The following is a 19,462-nucleotide window of genomic DNA, read 5'->3' as shown; positions in this document are numbered from 1 at the left end:
CTCCTCACACATGGGTAAAACTGGTGGGTTGGATAGGAAGTTAGGGAGAAGCTACCTGGGTTTGACCCAGAGAGGACCTGTCAGGCAGACAGGGGGAAAGGAGGAACATCTGAGCTGCAGACAGAGGGTCCCTGTCAGGGGTGGGATCCTGACAGAAGCCTAGCACGAGATAGAACGTTACAGAGCTGCGCCTGCACCCATTGCGGCAGCATCCTAAGAAAGGACAAGAAAGGAATTGTATTGTGGAGAGTGAGAAACGAAGTCACAGCACAAGGAGATAATACCGGGAGGAGTTCTGCCCCAAGATCGGCCGCCTCCTACTGGGGCGCGTAGCCGGTGGCCGGAACACCGAGGGAGTAATAGGCTCTACGCATTACTTCAGAGACCGGCAGGACAGTCAATTCCAAGTTGGTTGCCCGACCTTAATACCTAAGAAAACACGGATGAAAATTGTGGGAGAGGGGCGTCTCTAGGGTCCCTATAAATAAGCTCCAGGCCTACCCCGTCATACGGGTTGTCCTATCCATACCATCTGGGGGACAGAGAGAGAGAACATCAGAAACATCCACGAAAGTTGTGAGGACTATCCCGTGGTGCTCAGCAGGGAGGTCTTACAACACACAGGCGCTAGTAGGAAGGCTACTGATTTCCACCTGGATAAGGGAACTCTGGATGTGCCTTCGGACCGGCCGGACTCTGCCAGCCCTGTGATCTGTGCTCTGGACTGTGGACCCTGAAGTCTTCAGTAAAAGGTAAAGAGACTGCAACCTTGTGTCCTCGTTATTCATTGCACCTTACATCGTCCACCATCACCACCTACACATTTGGGAAGCCCTGGGGGTACACTTCACCTGTGGGAAGGTATACCATCTAGCTGCCATAACATCACCCCAGCGGACCCCTAAGCAGCGTCGGTCACCCTGACCGAATACCACAGGTGGCGTCACGAACACCGTACAAACTTCATCCTTTAATTGGACGCCCCTCAAAGGGCCACGGACCGGGTCGGGCCACCGTGACATCCCCCGAACCGAAGGACCCGGTACCGAGTACCCCATTGCCCTTACGTGGGGGCGCTCCACATACAGTACAGTATAGGGGCTGTGTGGGACATTATACTGTATATTGGTGGGCTGTGGTGGATATTATACTATGTGGGGTTTTGTAGGGGACATTATACTGCATGTAAGGGTCTATGGGGCCATTATACTTTATTGGTGACTGGGAGGCCATAATATTGCATGGAGTGCCGTGGGGAAATTATGTTATATAATAGGGGGCTGTGGTAGACATCATACTGCATGAGGGTCTCTGATGAATATCATAGTGTATATTGGGGCTGTTGTGGATATTATACAGTATGGGCAACTGTGGTGACCATCATACTGTGTAAGAGGGCAGTGTGAGGAGGGGATACAGTTTGGAAAGGACAACGTAGTGGGCAGGATGAGGACATAGAGTGAAAAAGTGGCACAGCCTGAATATGGAGAGGGGGCAGCATAAAATGGGGCACAGTATGGAGAGAGGTTAGCATGAGGGGAGACAGTGTCGAGCTATAGCGAGTGTAAGGGAAAACAGTGGAGAGGGTCAGCCATGGTATAGGCCGTGGTTCACAGGGGCAGACGCTGGTGTGGTGGTTATAGCTGATAATGGCGGACAGTTGGGCGGTTATGCCTCATTAAGTCGGACAGTGTGTGGCGGTTGTAGATCATAAGGGCAGACAGCGGCGAGATGACGAGATGATCTTAATCTGCGCATGCGCCGCCCCTGGCAGCCATTTTCCTGGAGACCACCACCGGGAAATCAACAGACTCGGCCCCTGCCTCGGACATTTTCTTGAAGCCCAGGGATCGCAACGTGCCACTGCCGGGACACCCTCTACTCACAGCCCGGGGGTCCGCGACATTGCCCCACTCCTGCTGCCGCCAACTGCTTCCTGCAGCTGCGTCCCACTCAGGGTGGGTCCAGGGGGGCCCTCATACGCCTGGACCCGGGCCTGTGTAAGGACGTGGACACCGTGGATTAATGTGACCCTGACGGATCCCAGCGCTCCTATACTTCTGGTATGGCAAAAGGAGAATAGTGAAGAACGCCGCGAACTATGAGGTACAGAATTTATATGTCAGTCTTTAATTTTGCTATTTTTCCAACCATCTAAAGTCTTCTTTGTTCTGAGATAGATATATATATTTTAATTGCAGGTTCACTATTTTATTTTCCCTTGGAAACGAATCAGGAACCCAGTGCTGAACTGGTTAATGCGCGTTTGCCAGCTTCAGTCATGGCTGCCGTCGGCTTCACGTCCCCTTGCGTGCGGTCACTTACGCACGGCTGCCGGTTGTTTTGCCCTCAGTGAAGATGGCCACGTTACTATGTGCTTCTTCCCGCTGACGTCAGACGCAGGCCGGTTCTCCGTGTGTGAGTTGCTGGGCGGGGCTGACGCGGAGCCTGGAAAGTTTTACTAAGTAGTAGGAGAGTTTTGGCGGCGGAACGAGCCGGGATTTCTCCATGAAGAAGAGAAAGGTGAGGAGGGGACAGCGCGGAGGAATGGGGGCGCTGTGCCGGCCGGAGACAGTCATGTGCCCGCGGTGCCCGGGGTTACGGGCTGGTGAGGACGACCAAGGTTAATACGGCCAGTGGTGTGTGTGAAGCGGGGGAGCCGGTATACTGGGCACCGAGGGGGCAGATAGTAACGAGGAGGCGGCAGGATGGTGGCGGCGGGCCATGGACAGGAGGGGGCGCTGCAGGACCTGCCACCACATAGGGACGGGGGTCAGGGGGCAGAGGAGGCTGCAGATGGTATGTCGGGATGGTAGCACGATGTGGGGTTGTCGGAAGATGGTAGTATAATGTGGGGTTGTCAGAGGATGTAGTACGATGTGGGGTTGTCAGAGGATGATAGTGGTACGGTGTGGGGTTGTCAGAGGATGGTAGTACGATGTGGGGTTGTCAGAGGATGATAGTGGTACGGTGTGGGGTTGTCAGAGGATGATAGTGGTACGGTGTGGGGTTGTCAGAGGATGGTAGTACGATGTGGGGTTGTCAGAGGATGATAGTGGTACGGTGTGGGGTTGTCAGAGGATGATAGTGGTACGGTGTGGGGTTGTCAGAGGATGATAGTGGTACGGTGTGGGGTTGTCAGAGGATGATAGTGGTACGGTGTGGGGTTGTCAGAGGATGATAGTGGTACGGTGTGGGGTTGTCAGAAGATGGTAGTACGATGTGGGGTTGTCAGAGGATGATAGTGGTACGGTGTGGGGTTGTCAGAGGATGGTAGTACGATGTGGGGTTGTCAGAGGATGATAGTGGTACGGTGTGGGGTTGTCAGAGGATGGTAGTACGATGTGGGGTTGTCAGAGGATGATAGTGGTACGGTGTGGGGTTGTCAGAGGATGATAGTGGTACGGTGTGGGGTTGTCAGAGGATGATAGTGGTACGGTGTGGGGTTGTCAGAAGATGGTAGTACGATGTGGGGTTGTCAGAGGATGATAGTGGTACGGTGTGGGGTTGTCAGAGGATGATAGTGGTACGGTGTGGGGTTGTCAGAGGATGATAGTGGTATGGTGTGGGGTTGTCAGAGGATGGTAGTACGGTGTGGGGTTGTCAGAGGATGATAGTGGTACGGTGTGGGGTTGTCAGAAGATGGTAGTACGATGTGGGGTTGTCAGAGGATGATAGTGGTACGGTGTGGAGTTGTCAGAGGATGATAGTGGTACGGTGTGGGGTTGTCAGAGGATGGTAGTACGGTGTGGGGTTGTCAGAGGATGATAGTGGTACGATGTGGGGTTGTCAGAGGATGATAGTGGTACGGTGTGGGGTTGTCAGAGGATGGTAGTACGGTGTGGGGTTGTCAGAGGATGATAGTGGTACGATGTGGGGTTGTCAGAGGATGATAGTGGTACGGTGTGGGGTTGTCAGAGGATGATAGTGGTACGGTGTGGGGTTGTCAGAGGATGATAGTGGTACGGTGTGGGGTTGTCAGAGGATGATAGTGGTACGGTGTGGGGCTGTCAGAGGATGATAGTGGTACGGTGTGGGGCTGTCAGAGGATGATAGTGGTACGGTGTGGGGTTGTCAGAGGAAGATAGTGCCGTGTCAGGTTGTCAGAGGATGATAGTGGTACGGTGTGGGGTTGTCAGAGGATGATAGTGGTATGGTGGGTTGTCAGAGGATGATAGTGGTACGGTGTGGAGTTGTCAGAGGATGATAGTGGTACGGTGTGGGGTTGTCAGAGGATGATAGTGCCGTGTCGGGTTGTCAGAGGATAGTAGTTATGTGGCGATGAGGACCGTACCTACATTTTATAATGGTGATGATGATGTTTGTCATGTTAAAATGATTGGATCCTTAGATAAAGATAAAGACAGTGAGTGAATTGTCAGACGATGACAATTGGGTGTCAGATCTTAGTACACTGACTGTTGGATGATGATAGATGTCAGATAACAGTAGAGGCAGTGGGGCAAGTTTGGGATGACAATAGTTGTCAGATTATGGAGGCAGTTGCTGAGTTGTCAGATATGTGGATGTGATGTCAGTGACAGCAGTGGGTGAGTGAGTTGTTGAGTGTCTGATTGTTGAGGCCGTGGGTGACATGTCGGAAGGTGATGATATTTGGTGTCGTTGCAATAGTAGCGACTTGTCCGGTGATAGTGGCATCTCGTGACCATAGCGGCAACACGTCGATACTTGGGTGTCAGGTGAGTTGTCGGATGGTGATAGTTGGGTGTCAGGTGAGTTGTCGGATGACGACAGTTGGGTGTCAGGTGAGTTGTCGGATGACGACAGTTGGGTGTCAGGTGAGTTGTCGGATGATGACAGTTGGGTGTCAGGTGAGTTGTCGGATGATGACAGTTGGGTGTCAGGTGAGTTGTCGGATGATGACAGTTGGGTGTCAGGTGTGTTGTCGGATGATGACAGTTGGGTGTCAGGTGAGTTGTCGGATGATGACAGTTGGGTGGGTGTCAGGTGAGTTGGATGATGACAGTTGGGTGTCAGGTGAGTTGTCGGATGATGACAGTTGGGTGTCAGGTGAGTTGTCGGATGATGACAGTTGGGTGTCAGGTGAGTTGTCGGATGATGACAGTTGGGTGTCAGGTGAGTTGTCGGATGATGACAGTTGGGTGTCAGGTGAGTTGTCGGATGATGACAGTTGGGTGTCAGGTGTGTTGTCGGATGATGACAGTTGGGTGTCAGGTGAGTTGTCGGATGATGACAGTTGGGTGGGTGTCAGGTGAGTTGGATGATGACAGTTGGGTGTCAGGTGAGTTGTCGGATGATGACAGTTGGGTGTCAGGTGAGTTGTCGGATGATGACAGTTGGGTGTCAGGTGAGTTGTCGGATGATGACAGTTGGGTGTCAGGTGAGTTGTCGGATGATGACAGTTGGGTGTCAGGTGAGTTGTCGGATGATGACAGTTGGGTGGGTGTCAGGTGAGTTGTCGGATGATGACAGTTGGGTGTCAGGTGAGTTGTCGGATGATGACAGTTGGGTGTCAGGTGAGTTGTCGGATGATGACAGTTGGGTGTCAGGTGAGTTGTCGGATGTTGATACTTTTGTGTCAGGTGAGTTGTCAGATGATGATAGTAGTTGGCTGTCCTGACCATGATAGCAGTGTGTGGGATGTTGGATAATTATTCGGATGTCATAACAATGATGGGAGTGTAAGGATTATTGGATGATTGTTGGGAGTCGGTTTTCAATTATAGATGGGTGTCAGATGAGTTTGTGGGGGGACAATGATATTGGATGTCAGGTGATGATGGCAATGATGATAGGTGGGTGTCAGATGACAATAGAGTTTGGTGAGTCAGCGAGTTGTCAGATGATCGTGGCGGCAGGTGATGGCGCTGGATATCGGGAAGCATCAGGGTGAGATAATTCGTGGAGGCGTCTTCTAATGGAATAGTGGAGGCAGCTGATGGTTGAGGAGTCTGATCCTGATAGACAAGTGTCAGATGATGAAGGCACGGGCCGGGTATCTTATGACAATAGTGGGGCGTCATACATCAGTGTGACTTGATTTGTTGGTAAATTGTCTTATGGCAGCTATTGATGATAATGAAGGCCGTGGATGACTTGGCCCCATTTCTAACATTAGTAATGGACAGGATGGGTATAAATCCTCTACTAGTCTGTGGGGGCTTCTACAAGCTGGATAGCGCTGTTGCATCTTTTGGCCGGATGTTAGATTGACCGGATAATCCCTACAAAATAAGATCCAGCGCTGGACAGCAGTGTGGTACTGAAAACCTTCCGTAGCCGGTGCGTCCAGATGACTCCTATCCAGAAATACAAAGGTTTGATCCAGCAGAATCTAATCCATAAAGGGCAGAGTCTGATCAGTCCCCGGGAGCCGGTGACTTTCCGTGCAGATGTGCTGGCAGAAAGTCTGCAGCTTCTCACCGCAACATCCAAGTAAATGAGATTCTGACTTTGGAGTGAACCTGCTGCGCGGGCTTTACATTATCAGCTCGTCAGTTCTTTTCTGTGGATTTTCACTGTGGATGAACGAAATCCTAAAATACATATGTGGTTTTACAACGGATGCACCGGATCTGGAAAATGTCTGAATATACTCTCTAAATCAACATAGAGGAGATGGATGCCCATGAATAGGAAAGGGCTGTGCATTTATGTCTACCAACATTTCCACTCTTTATGATGGGCTCTTTCTGGGATTTCAAGAGTCCTAGTTTGGCTACTATTACTGTAAATCCCATTTCTGTGGTCAGGTTGTGTGGGGTGAAGCCGTACAGTCACAGATCTCTGTGCATTGCCTCCAGAATAACATTAGGTTCCATGTATAGCTGGCAGTGTGAAAGCAAGTATTGTAGGGAGCCCCTGATTTACATAAGGGCTCGGGAATATTTCGGAGAGCCATAGTGGAACCTTTGTGCTGTCCTGTGCGATGCTGCGGTGGGATCAGACCCCACAATACAATCCCTATCCCGGGGTATGTGGATGAGTGAAGGGCAGTTCTTGTGTTCACTGATAAGTCATAAAGTATTAGAGCATTACCCTTTACTTCCCATCACCGGCATAATGTGCGGAGATATTAACCTTTATTTATACAACACCAATGTAATCTGCCAAAATGTCCAGATATTAAAAAGTGGCTATGTTTTTGTTGCCTGCTGCAGTTCTTTTTTTACTTTATTTAATTTTTTTGCCTCCTTTTATTTTTCTTTCCATCCTCCTTCTTCTTCTCTCACGTTTTACCTTTTTAAAGGGAACCTGTCAGCAGGATTGGGCACAGTAACCTACAGACAGTGTCAGGTCGGTGCCGTTATACTGATTACAATGATACCTGGTGATGAAATCTGTCTGATTAGGTGTGTGGTGCCTGATTAGGTATTCATAATGTAGATTGCTGACAGGTCACGCACTTGTGCGCAGCATAATCGCGTGTTTTATGTGTCAATAATACATTTTCTTCATGTTATTCAGGTAGGAGAAAAAAAATCAATTTTAAAATGACGCCTGCGCAGTAGCAGCTATCAGTGTCTAGCTATGATCCGACTGCTGCTACTGTTCATGCACCGGCGGCGCCATCTTACTGGAGAAGGAAAAGAAATGGCACCACCTGCGCAGTAGCAGCTCGGAGATAGCCGAGAACACGAGCATATCATTAAACTGAAAATAAAGATTAAAGAACAACCACAAGACGGATTTCATCACCAGGTATCATTGTAATCAGTATAACGGCACCGACCTGACACTGTCTGTAGGTTACTGAGCACAACCCTGCTGACAGGTTCCCTTTAAGGGTATGTGCACACGCTGCGGATTTTGCTGCGGATCCGACGCTGCGGATCCACAGCAGTTTTCCCAAAGTTTACAGTACCATGTAAACCTATGGGAAAAAAAAAACGCTGTGCACATGCTGCGGAAAAATCCGCGCGGAAACGCAGCGGATTATTTTCCGCAGCGTGTCAATTCTTTGTGTGGATTCCGCAGTGGTTTTCAACCAGCACCAATAGGAAAGTGCAGTTCAAAACCCGCAGAGGAATCCGCAGACGAAACCGCGAGAAAATCCGCAGTGAAAACCGCAGTGGTTTTGCACTGCGGATTTTCCAAATCCGCTGCGGAAAAATCCGCAGCAGAATCCGCAACGTGGGCACATACCCTAAGTTCTCTCCTTTTTGCTTTTTGTCTCTCTTCCCCATCTCGTGCATGTGTCTGGTGTGTGTCCTGGTGACTCTTATTCTGCTGATAGCCTATAATGAATTATATAGGAGAGATATAAAACGCTGGATTGCTACTTAATTCCTATAATTTTTTTTCCAGTTAACAGATGGGGTGCAATGCTCGGCTCGCCAAAAAACTCCAAATTGTTCGGCTGCACAGAATTCCTTTAATGATGAAGCTGAACGCCGCAGCTCTGAAAAGTCTACGAAGAAAGTCTGCCTGGTAAGGATTCTGTCCTGGGATTTCTGAAATATTCCTATATTGTTGCACAGATCATGTAGATACATATATATAGCATTTCTGGGAGATCCCGGTGAGAAGTCCCATAGTTGTAGATGAGGCACATCAGAGGGGGTTATATTATCAGATGTAACTATGAATTTCTCAGACAAATGAAGGGGCTATAGTGCACCCTCGGCGTGCTCTATGCAATTACGGGCGTCAGAAGAAATGAGAGAGAACGCGCCGGTCTCTGCATGCGGCAGCATTAAGACAAGGCCTCGCTGCGCTCTGTCTTCTGAGGCCCGGGCCTCGCTGCGCTCTGTCTTCTGAGGCCCGGGCCTCGCTGCGCTCTGTCTTCTGAGGCCCGGGCCTCGCTGCGCTCTGTCTTCTGAGGCCCGGGCCTCGCTGCGCTCTGTCTTCTGAGGCCCGGGCCTCGCTGCGCTCTGTCTTCTGAGGCCCAGATATCACCGTGGTCTGATGTGAAGTCTGTGCATTCAGGATGTTGCTATCTTCACTAGCTCTCATGTATCAGCACAGGTTCTTACCTGCAGTGATGTTCCATTCTAGAGGTTATGGAGGATCGTGTGCTTTCTTCCCTATCTACATCTAGAGTGAGCTGTTCTTCCTAATGCTTTGAATGCTGACAGGAGGGAGGTGGATGGAGTGCATAGGGAGCCATCAGAGCCAGGAGCAGCGCTCTTGCGGGTGTGTGTCAGGTTTTGCATACCAGCTAGTTAGGTAAAGGACTCTGCAGGAGCAACATTTTTGATTTTATTTTTTTTTTAATAAAGACTACGGTAATTAGAGAATGTTTTTAATTTTGCATTTAGGGAACCAAATAAACAGTGTCAAGTTGTACATAGTCCTTAAGTTTGCAGTGGAGGGATTGCAAGTTTTACAGTGGTCATTTTTTTTTCAGACATCGACCCGCAAAACTTCCAATAAGAATCTATCAAAAAAAGTTATATGTGACCAGAACAGAGCACTAGAATGTGATGGCACCAAAAGAGCTACTAAGGCGGGAACTCGGGGAAGGGCTCCAAGCAGGAGATGCCCAAAGGTGACGGTCAGCACCCGTGCCACTGCTCATCACGTGTTCAGAGCCAGCCCTTCATATCATGGGGTAACGGACGACAGTGGAGACGGCGTGTCCCATCCGGATGCCAGAGGGGTTTGCACCGACAACAGTCCCTTTTTTGATGAAGACAGTAACCAGCCAATGCCTCTCGGGAGATTCTTTGAAAACGCAGATCTTATGCAGGTGAGTCCGCAGGGTCTGACTACACTCAGTTTCTTTGTAGTCTGTAACCGTGGAGACACATCATTTTGCATTTTTGCCAGTAATGTTACATGGCGATTTTTGTCTGGATGAGACACAATTTAGTGAAAACATTGCATGGCAATGCTATGTGAATGAAGTATCTGGTCACTGTCTGATTTCTTTATCCCTTAGGACTTTGCACCAGTTGCCACATCCTGTGCTTCTATGAGCAGGCGAGAGCTAAGGAACCTCCACTACAGAGCTAAGGAGGAGGAGGAGGATGATGAGGAGGAGATCAATAGCGAAGATATTATTTAGGTAAGTGATCAGTCTCTGCGGGGCATCACTGAACCAGGGGTAGACATGTCTAGATTTTGCAAGAAGTTCACATTAATTGTATGAACTTCTGGGAGAATTCTGCTGCACCCAGCAACATTTTTCCTCTAATATAAGGAAAACTTTATCGATCCCACCAAACCAAGACAGTGGCTTCCTGTGGACGCTGATTGGATCTGGTTGTACAGAGAATTAGGCACAGTGTTATGGCTTCCACTGTAAACCAAAGCCACCGCCACATCTGAGCCAAACTGACTCACACATACAATGTAATGCACAGGAATCACATCCAAGAACATGCCGCTGCTGGAGAGTGCGTTAGTTGTTCGCCTATGTAAGTACTCTCCCCTACTTACTACAGCACTAACCCTTAGTTGCAACCTATATTATACTCCAAAGCTGCATTCACAATTCTGCTTGTTGCCTCTTGAAGAATCTCACCAGGTTTGTCATCAAAAACGCCTCTACTTCTGAGGTAGAATAAGAGAGGACAATTAAATTTCACCCAATGCTTGAAGACTTCAGAGCTGCATTCACAATTCTGCAGACTGTACAGCTGAAGTATAATACAGGATGTAATTCAGGATCAGTACAGGATCAGTAATGTATGTACACAGTGACTGCACCAGCAGAATAGTGAGTGCAGCTCTGGAGTATAATACAGGATGTAACTCAGGATCAGTAATGTATGTACACAGTGACTCCACCAGCAGAATAGTGAGTGCAGCTCTGGAGTATAATACAGGATGTAAGTCAGGATCAGTAATGTAATGTATGTACACAGTGACTCCACCAGCAGAATAGTGAGTGCAGCTCTGGAGTATAATACAGGATGTAACTCAGGATCAGTACAGGATCAGTAATGTAATGTATGTACACAGTGACTGCACCAGCAGAATAGTGAGTGCAGCTCTGGAGTATAATACAGGATGTAACCCAGGATCAGTACAAGATCAGTAATGTAATGTATGTACACAGTGACTGCACCAGCAGAATAGTGAGTGCAGCTCTGGAGTATAATACAGGATGTAACCCAGGATCAGTAATGTAATGTATGTACACAGTGAGTGCAGCTCTGGGGTATAATACAGGATCTAACTCAGGATCAGTACAGGATCAGTAATGTAATGTATGTACACAGTGACTGCACCAGCAGAATAGTGAGTGCAGCTCTGGGGTATAATACAGGATGTAACTCAGGATCAGTAATGTAATATATGTACACAGTGACTGCACCAGCAGAATAGTGAGTGCAGCTCTGGAGTATAATATAGGATGTAAATCAGGATCAGTAATGTTTGCAATGCACAATTTTTTATGCAAGTTTTTTTTCTATAGGTAAACTATTAAAGGGAATCTGTCACCTCAAATTGTCAGACTATGTAAATGCCCTGTGTTCGGTCAAATGGGCGGTGTTTCTTCTTTTTTCCTCCACCCCATCCTTCCCCGCTGTCCACAATATGTCCGGGAATTTGAGAAGGTGTCCTCCATAGTTCGCGCGTGCGCAAGGCAATCTTGCCTCGCGCACATGCTGTATGCTTTGCCCATCTGCGGGCAAAGCCGAAAAGCATTACTGCGCATGCGCCAGCGCACTATGTCCCGGAACACAGCAAAATATTGATGGGATGATGGGACGTAGTGCGCCGGCGAATGCGCAGTAATGCTTTTCGGCTTTGCCCGCAGATGGGCAAAGCATACAGCATGTGCGCGAGGCAAGATTGCCTTGCGCACGCGCGAACTATGGAGGACACCTTCTCAAATTCCCGGACATATTGTGGACAGCGGGGAAGGATGAGGTGGAGGAAAGAAGACGAAACACCGCCCATCTGACCGAACACAGGGCATTTACATAGTCCGCCAATTTGTGGTGACAGATTTTTTTTCTTTCCTCCTTTATTTGATATTTATTATTATTATTATTATTTATTGTTATAGCGCCATTTATTCCATGGCGCTTTACAAGTGAGATTTATCCTCCTTTCTTTTCAGGCGCGGCCCCCTCTCCGCAGCAGGACACTGGAACGGATCCCCGCTTCTTACAGATACATAAACTGTGCTCGAGCCAAAGTGCTTTCATTTGTACATAAACCGAGAAGATTCACTCACTTTTAATTATTGGGATGTGAGTGGAGGAGACGGAGGACGAATGTTGGAACCGTCCATTAAGTTTGGGTTTTTATTGCCATTGACAGAATCTTCAGGGAGTTTTCATGTAGAACCTGGTACCTTACGATGGTGGTATCCCTGCCGATAGGAGTACCAGTATTACGCTTCACATCCACACGCAGTGATGTGGAATATATGTTAAATTCTTTATGTATATTATGTTTCTTATTTCTTTTTTATATATGTAGTGTTGACGGAGCTGGAATCATTAAATAATGGAGCAAAATAAGAATGTCAATTGTCATGGATCAGCTGGACAGTCACAAGAATTGTCACTCTAATCAGGTGAAGGGGGGCAGCCACAGCGTTTCGGAGTAAAACGTAGTTCATTCTAATTAGTTTTGGTGTTTCTTGCTTCTGATGGTCAGGGCATAATGGGTCTTCTGACAGGTTCCCTAAAAAACACAATAACTGTAGAGTTGCGTTTGTCATGTGGAATCCTGTGCCACGAGAGCACGCCATGGTCACACTCAGCACAGGTAGATGATAAACCCAGCTCAGCTATATTTGTGCAGACATTTACTGTTGCTGTAATGAGGCATTATGTAATGACCTTAATAAATGTATCTCTTGTGGTAATGACTGTTTTTGCATTGAAGGGTAACTAGAAGTCTATTTCCAGAGGTAGGACTCCTGCAGGGTCGTTTTTTATATCCATAGTCCTATTATGGCTGCGCGCCCCTTCTAGCTATAGGTGAGCTTAGCGTAGTATTTTGTGCAGCCATGACCCCTTCCCTTACTACCGCTCTCCTGTTTACTTGTCCTTAGAATCACTTACTAGTGATTTGATTGCTCTTTTTCTCTTTTGTTACCTCCTAAGAGTTGGTGCGAATCGATCCATTGGCCGTGTCAGCAATTGGCGGTCACTGGGAACCGCTTCCTCACTGATGGCATCCGCAGCTCTTCCTTTGATTAGCCGGCCTGATGTGATGTCATAGTGGCGGCGAGACTCACATGTGACATCATGCCAGGTCAGCTAATCAAAGGAAGAGCTGTGGATGCTGGGAGCTAAAATGCTTCCCGTCCCGATGGACCGGGTCCTGTGCATCGATTTGCATCAACTCTACCGCCTCTAGTCCAGTGGTCTCCAACCTGTGGATGTCATAGCATGCTGGGAGTTGTAGTTTCTCAACAGCTTGAGGGGACACAGGTTGGCGATCAATGCTCTTTCCACATATGACCCATGTAACAGTCATTTTTGTAGTGAAATAATAAGGGTTAGTGCTGCCACTCATGCCTTATTACAAGGATCATCACATCCTCGTGAGCCACTGGAGTTTTTTTGCAGAGCATATTGTTATACAAGATTATTGGCTCTGCTGCGCAGCTGCCACCGATGTTCAATGGCATACGTGGTTTTCTATTTTCCTGTCCCTAATCTGCACTACAAGGACAATCGTACTGACAGCAACGCCCTCCATGAGCATCCTGCTCTCGCTATAAGGCCGTCCATATTCACACAAGTTTTTTTTTTTTTTTTATTAGATCCTCTTCCAAATCTTTCTTTAAAAAATGTTTCAAAAACACTTGGAAAACTCTTCCTATTCATTTCTATGGGAAATACAGTTTGCTGTTTGTACAAGGTTTTTTGTTTTGTTTTTTTTACTTCTCTCTGAAAAGTTTTTGAAAAACAGCTGGATAGGGAAAGAAAAAAAAAGTACATGTCCCTTCTTTGAGTCGGATCATGTTGGAATCCGCTCCAAACAAGGTACTGTCGAATCAAAAGGGTTCAGGAAAAGAAAATCTCCCCTTTGAAGAGATTTCAGCTTGAAGAAAAAAACACTCCTTTGTTTTTTTTAATACTGTTTGGCTATGTTCACACAAACACGTTTAATTTTTGTATCTTTTTACATTTTGTTTCCTACTGATGGAGATGTCAGCTGTCCATATCATTCTATAATGTACAATATATATAATGTACAATATGTTCAATGTTAACGGCATTAAAAAAAATATTAAGCAAAATGGCTCTGGTTCTTATTTATAGTGTTACCTGTGTCTGTAGTTCTTGAGAAGCCAAAATCTTCAGTTGGATAGACAACGGGAATCATGGGTGAGAATAGATTTAAAAGGCTTGTTTGCAGAAACTGTGCCACTTTTGTCCATTACCAGATGTGCCCCAACCTTTTAATCCCTTTCTCACATCCAATGTGGGTGTACACCCATATGTGGTGAACATTTATGGAGCACAAGTTAGATTGTGGCTGTTATACAGCCGCAGCCTCTGACCGCATCGTTTGTTGCCTTTAGGCCTCCGAACGCATCGTTTGTTGCCTTTAGGCCTCCGAACGCATCGTTTGTTGCCTTTAGGCCTCCGAACGCATCGTTTGTTGCCTTTAGGCCTCCGAACGCATCGTTTGTTGCCTTTAGGCCTCCGAACGCATCGTTTGTTGCCTTTAGGCCTCCGAACGCATCGTTTGTTGCCTTTAGGCCTCCGAACGCATCGTTTGTTGCCTTTAGGCCTCCGAACGCATCGTTTGTTGCCTTTAGGCCTCCGAACGCATCGCTTGTTGCCTTTAGACCAACTTTTTTTTTTCTTGTGCAGAAGTTACTTCTGTGTTTAACTGTGGATGTGGTTTTATGAAAACTCCTGCCCACTGTGCGTCTAAAGACGCTGTTGCACTGTGCATTTATTTACTTTTTTTCTCTAAGGCGACGTTCCCATGATGAGCTTTTGGTGCGTTTTTGACGTTGCAGAATTTCTGCACCTATGTTATAAATTACCATAGGTTACTTTAAAATGTTTTTAGTGCTTTTTTTGACTCTGCGTTCTTTGTCTTTCGTGTGTCAGGCTTTTAAATAAAGCTGCTTTGTTTTTTGATACTTCCCGGTATTTTGCTTTGACAAAACCTTATTGATATACTTAGGTGCGGATTACCTGCATTTGTTTAAGAGTTTCCGCAGCAAAAATGCACTTAAAACAATTGTCCGTTTTTTATCTGCAGAATTTCCACACCTAACGCAAGTTTATAGGGTAAGTCTGCACAGAAAACTCACTGTACTCGCAAGAGAAACTGACATGTTGCAGACGTGAAACGAGCAACATAGGTCAGTTTATGCTGTGCTAAAATGAAGCATACATCACATCCACTTTTTGGAACTGTAAGATGCTGTATTTTTGAAGCAGCAAAAATATGGAGCAGCAATAAAAGCTCATTGCGGGAACGTAGCCTAAAAGCTTTTATGTGGAGCCTAAAAAAAAGGCAGTTGCACTTTTAGGTGCAGAATCAAAGCTTTATCGATCACCTATGACAGCACCAGAAGAGAGGGGATCTGCCCTTCAAGGACAAGAAACCTACAGGCTGAAAAGGGCGGCACATCTCCCCGCATCAGTTGGTTTCCTGTCCTTGACAGGGGGACGTCTTACAGGAGTGCCTGAAGAAATTAGACTGAAGAACCAAAGATCTATTTCTTCCCTGCCTTGATCGGTGCGGGGGTACCTGGAAGCGCCACGGTGGGTCCATGAGGGATTTTAACTTGTGTGTGGGTGCAGGTGAGCTGCATTACGGGTTGATGATGGGCTGCTCTGGCATGGCTCATCAGGCAAAGAATGCACACCAGAAGGCATGTCTGGATGTCCGAAGTCGTGTCCGGGTGTTGAAGGTCTAGAGTTATGCCCGGGTGACGAGCCCATGTGCAAGAGAATGATGACTCAGAACTTCCCCGGGTACCAGAGAGGCTTGGGGGGCTGGTCTATAACATTACTCCTGCGTTTAGGGCAGAAGGGCCTTTGGATCAAGGCTTCCTCGCTCAGCGTTGCCTCCAGGAAAATGATGACATTGAGCAGCAGCTTGATGGGAAGCCCCAGAAGCAGGTGGAATGGCGTCAACTCTGTGGCAGTAGTGGCGGCATTCATGTCTGTGAGAGACAAAGAGAAGTCCCAGTAAAGTGGACAAGTCTTCAGCCTCCAGAGATAGTCTTTCAGCTGAGATGTGTCCCCCTCTTAATCCGATACCCTTTTGATTGCCTCACAATGGTAAGTGATCTTCCTGAAAGTTCACTTGGTGATATTGGTTTTTTTTTTCCCCTCATTTATTGCCAGGTAAAGTGTGTGGTAAAGTCTAAGCATAAGGAGTGTGCGCTATGTAGAATATTACTGCCTGATTCCTACCAAAAAAGACATTGCCAGTCATGTATAGAGCAAACGGTGCTGTAAAAGACCCCTAACTTTGCCATTGATTTAAGGTCCATCATCAGGATAGAAGTTAAATAATCTCTGAAATCCCTCTCTCAGGAAGAACTTTATTGGGGAAGAAGGATAAAAGGGCTAGGCAGTTATCTCCTGAGTCAGATGTGTCTAGTAATTCAGATAACGACAAATCTTCTGATTCTTCCTCGTTAGCCTCCTCCCTAGACGGCAACACTAGGTGTCTCTGTTTTCTTACAGAGGAGACAGAAACTCATAAAGGTAGTCAGGGCCACGATGGGAATACTGGATTCCAAACCCGAAAGGTCGGTACAGGACATTGTTTGGGGGATTAGATCAGAAGAGATGTAGGACATTTCCATTAAATGATAGGATCCACGCCCTAGTTTAGAGTGAATGGAAAAGACTCAAGAGGAGAGGCTCTTCCCCCCCCCCCCCATCATTTAAGAGGAGATATCCTTTTGATGAGCCTTCCTCGTCTATCTGGGACAAAGCCCCAAAACTAGATGCGGCCGTAGCAAGAGCTGCCAAGCAAACCTCACTCCCCTTTGAGGATATGGGAAATTTTGAAGGATCCTCTCAAAAAAAGACATTTTTCTTAACTGGAGCATGGGGTACGTCAGCCGGGGCCCTAAAACCAGCAGTGGCTGCAACTTGTACGGCCAGATCTTTAATGATCTGGTTGGATCGCCTGGAAGCCCAATTAAGATGAGTTGTCAAGAGCCAATATTTTGGCCACTTTCCCACTTATGCTACAGGCATAAGCATTTTAATCTGATGCTTTGGCTGATTCGGTGCCATTAGCAACAAGTTCAGTAGCCCTTTCGAATGCGGACAGTAGGGCTTTGTGGTTAAAATGCTGACCAGGAGATATTCAGACTAGAGACTGTTGACACTAAATTTAAAAGCGTTAAACAAGTACCTGAAGATTCCAACATTCAAGATGGAATAAGTAAGAACAGCAGTAAAAGTCCTCTAAGATGTTATATGGCAGTCCTGGACCTACTATCATGTACCGATACATGCACAGTACCAAAAATTCCTCAGTGTCAATACAAGGAGAAATCACTTTCAATACAGGGCTCTTCCCTTTGGGTTAGCAAAAGCCCATCTTAACTTTTACGAAAAGAATATTAGAAGTGACAGCCGACCTTCGGGAGAGGAACAGATTAATTCCATATCTGGACAATTTCCTACTCGGCAACTCGATCCGTCACTGTCAAACAAGTGAAGGAAGTATGCAACGCCCTGGAGAACTTGGGGTGCTGCTTAAATCTGGCAAATTCAGACTACAGCCATTAAGGACACAAGTCTTCCTGGGCCCCATAATAGACTCAGAAATACAAGAATGTCATCTTCCTACGGAAAAAGAATATAATCGGCCTCATCTCTGCAGCAATAGAGAATCCGGTCATGTTCCTCAGGAAGGCGAGGTCCCTGCTGGGTTCTCTAACCTCCTGTATTCTGGCGGTCAAGTGGGTCCAATTCCACACATGGGAGTTGCAGTGGTGTATCATGGAAAACGAGGTAGCCTTACAGGGAAGTTTAGAGGGCAAGCTGTCAGCGCCCCTTGCTAATCCACTCTCTCCTTTGGTGGTTGGGAATAAGATCTGTTCCGAGGTGGATAACCTAGGTAAACAATATATCCAGGGTAGTCACTACGCATGCCAGCCCCAAGGGATGGGTGGCCTATCTAGACAACCTTCTGGTGCAGGGAACTTGGTCAGGGAAAGCAAGATTAGCCTCCTCAAAAGTGGGAATTTTCAGCTGTAGAACGGGCACTGAGCGGACTGTTACCCTTCCTGTGAAATCTCTCTTGTTCTCTGACAACCTGGTTACAGTAGCCTCCTGCATAAACCACCAGGTGGGACTCGTTCCAGGTCTCTAATGTCCATAGCGAATCAGATATTTGTGATAGCAGGACATTTCCTCTCATTATCAGCCCTGCATATCATAGGAAAGGAAAATTACAAAGCGATTTTCTAAGCCGCAAACAACTGTCAGGGAGAATAGACGCTAAAAAAATCCATGTTCGACCAGATTGTGGACATGTGAGGTCTCCAAGAAATAGACCTTTTGCATCTAGGCAGAACAGGAGAGTCCAGAGATTCTGTTCCCTAAACCTGGGTAGATGCGTTCCAAATGAAATGGACCCTCAGTCTAGTTTATGCATTTCCCCCTGTATGTCTGATTCCGTCAGTCCTAAATATCAGGGAGGACAAAGCAAGGATTATTCTCATAGCCCTCTTTTGGCCGAAGGTGGCTTGGTTCTTCTGGCTACGAATGATGTCTGTCACAGATCCCTGGGTTCACCCAGAAGACTCGGACCTTCTATCCCAAGGACCATTTCATCACCCCTAAGTGTACGGGCTGCATTTAACAGCCTGGAACTTAAAAGGTCGGTTTTCGTCTAGATTTGTCTCTACCCTGCTTAGCAGTAGGATGTCAGTAACTACAAAGATTTATGGTAGTACCTGGAAAAATATCTCCATCCTCTACGGGGAAGGACCTAGGGGGAAAGATACCATTAAGATCTATCTTGGAATTCCTTCAGAAGGGACTAGAGCGGGGGCTTTTATTCAGCATCCTTAAAGGTTCAGGTTTCAGCCTTAGGGGCGTTGTAGAGTTATAACCTGGCAGGCAATAAATGGGTCTCTAGATTTATCAAGGCCTGTAGCAGATCTAGGCCAGTGCCTTCCTGTAGAGCCCCTCCTTGGGACTCGTCTTAACGGCGTAACAGAAGCCCCCTTTGAATCCTTGAATTCTGTTTCAGACAGAATAATCTCGCTAAAAACATCCTTTAGTAGCCTTAACGTCGGCCCTCAGAATAAATTACATCCAGGCTTTGTCGGCAGATCCTCCAATTACTCAATTTTTGGATGATAGGCTAGTTTTTAAATTAGTCCCGGGTTATCTCCCTAAGGTAGTTTCAAAATTTCATAGGTCACAGGAGATTATGTTGCCTTCATTTTGTTCTAATCCTAAGAAAGAAAAATTACGTACCTTAGATGTCAGAAGGTGTTTACTGCACTATCTATCAGTCGCAAGAACTTTGAGGAAAGAGCCATTTTTGTATCATTCCAGGGGTCTAGAAAGGGTATTAAGGTATCAAAGGGTATCTTAGCAAGATGGGTCAGAGA

General features: G+C 46.9%; 1 protein-coding gene across 1 annotated transcript; it reads left to right on the top strand.

Annotated features, from left to right (window-relative positions):
* Nucleotides 1-2,247: 2,247 nt before the first annotated feature.
* C4H1orf174 (chromosome 4 C1orf174 homolog) lies at nt 2,248-14,140 on the top strand. The gene is made up of 5 exons (XM_077250314.1): nt 2,248-2,523; nt 8,290-8,412; nt 9,332-9,673; nt 9,866-9,991; nt 11,999-14,140. The coding sequence occupies exons 1-4, from the start codon at nt 2,509-2,511 to the stop codon at nt 9,989-9,991; spliced, it is 606 nt and encodes a 201-aa protein (XP_077106429.1). The 5' UTR covers nt 2,248-2,508; the 3' UTR covers nt 11,999-14,140.
* Nucleotides 14,141-19,462: the final 5,322 nt, after the last annotated feature.

This window comes from Ranitomeya variabilis, chromosome 4, assembly GCF_051348905.1.
Source record: "Ranitomeya variabilis isolate aRanVar5 chromosome 4, aRanVar5.hap1, whole genome shotgun sequence".
Lineage (NCBI taxonomy): Eukaryota > Metazoa > Chordata > Amphibia > Anura > Dendrobatidae > Ranitomeya > Ranitomeya variabilis.
The sequence above is the reverse complement of the archived record's forward strand: the minus strand, read 5'-3'. Positions and strand labels throughout refer to the sequence as shown.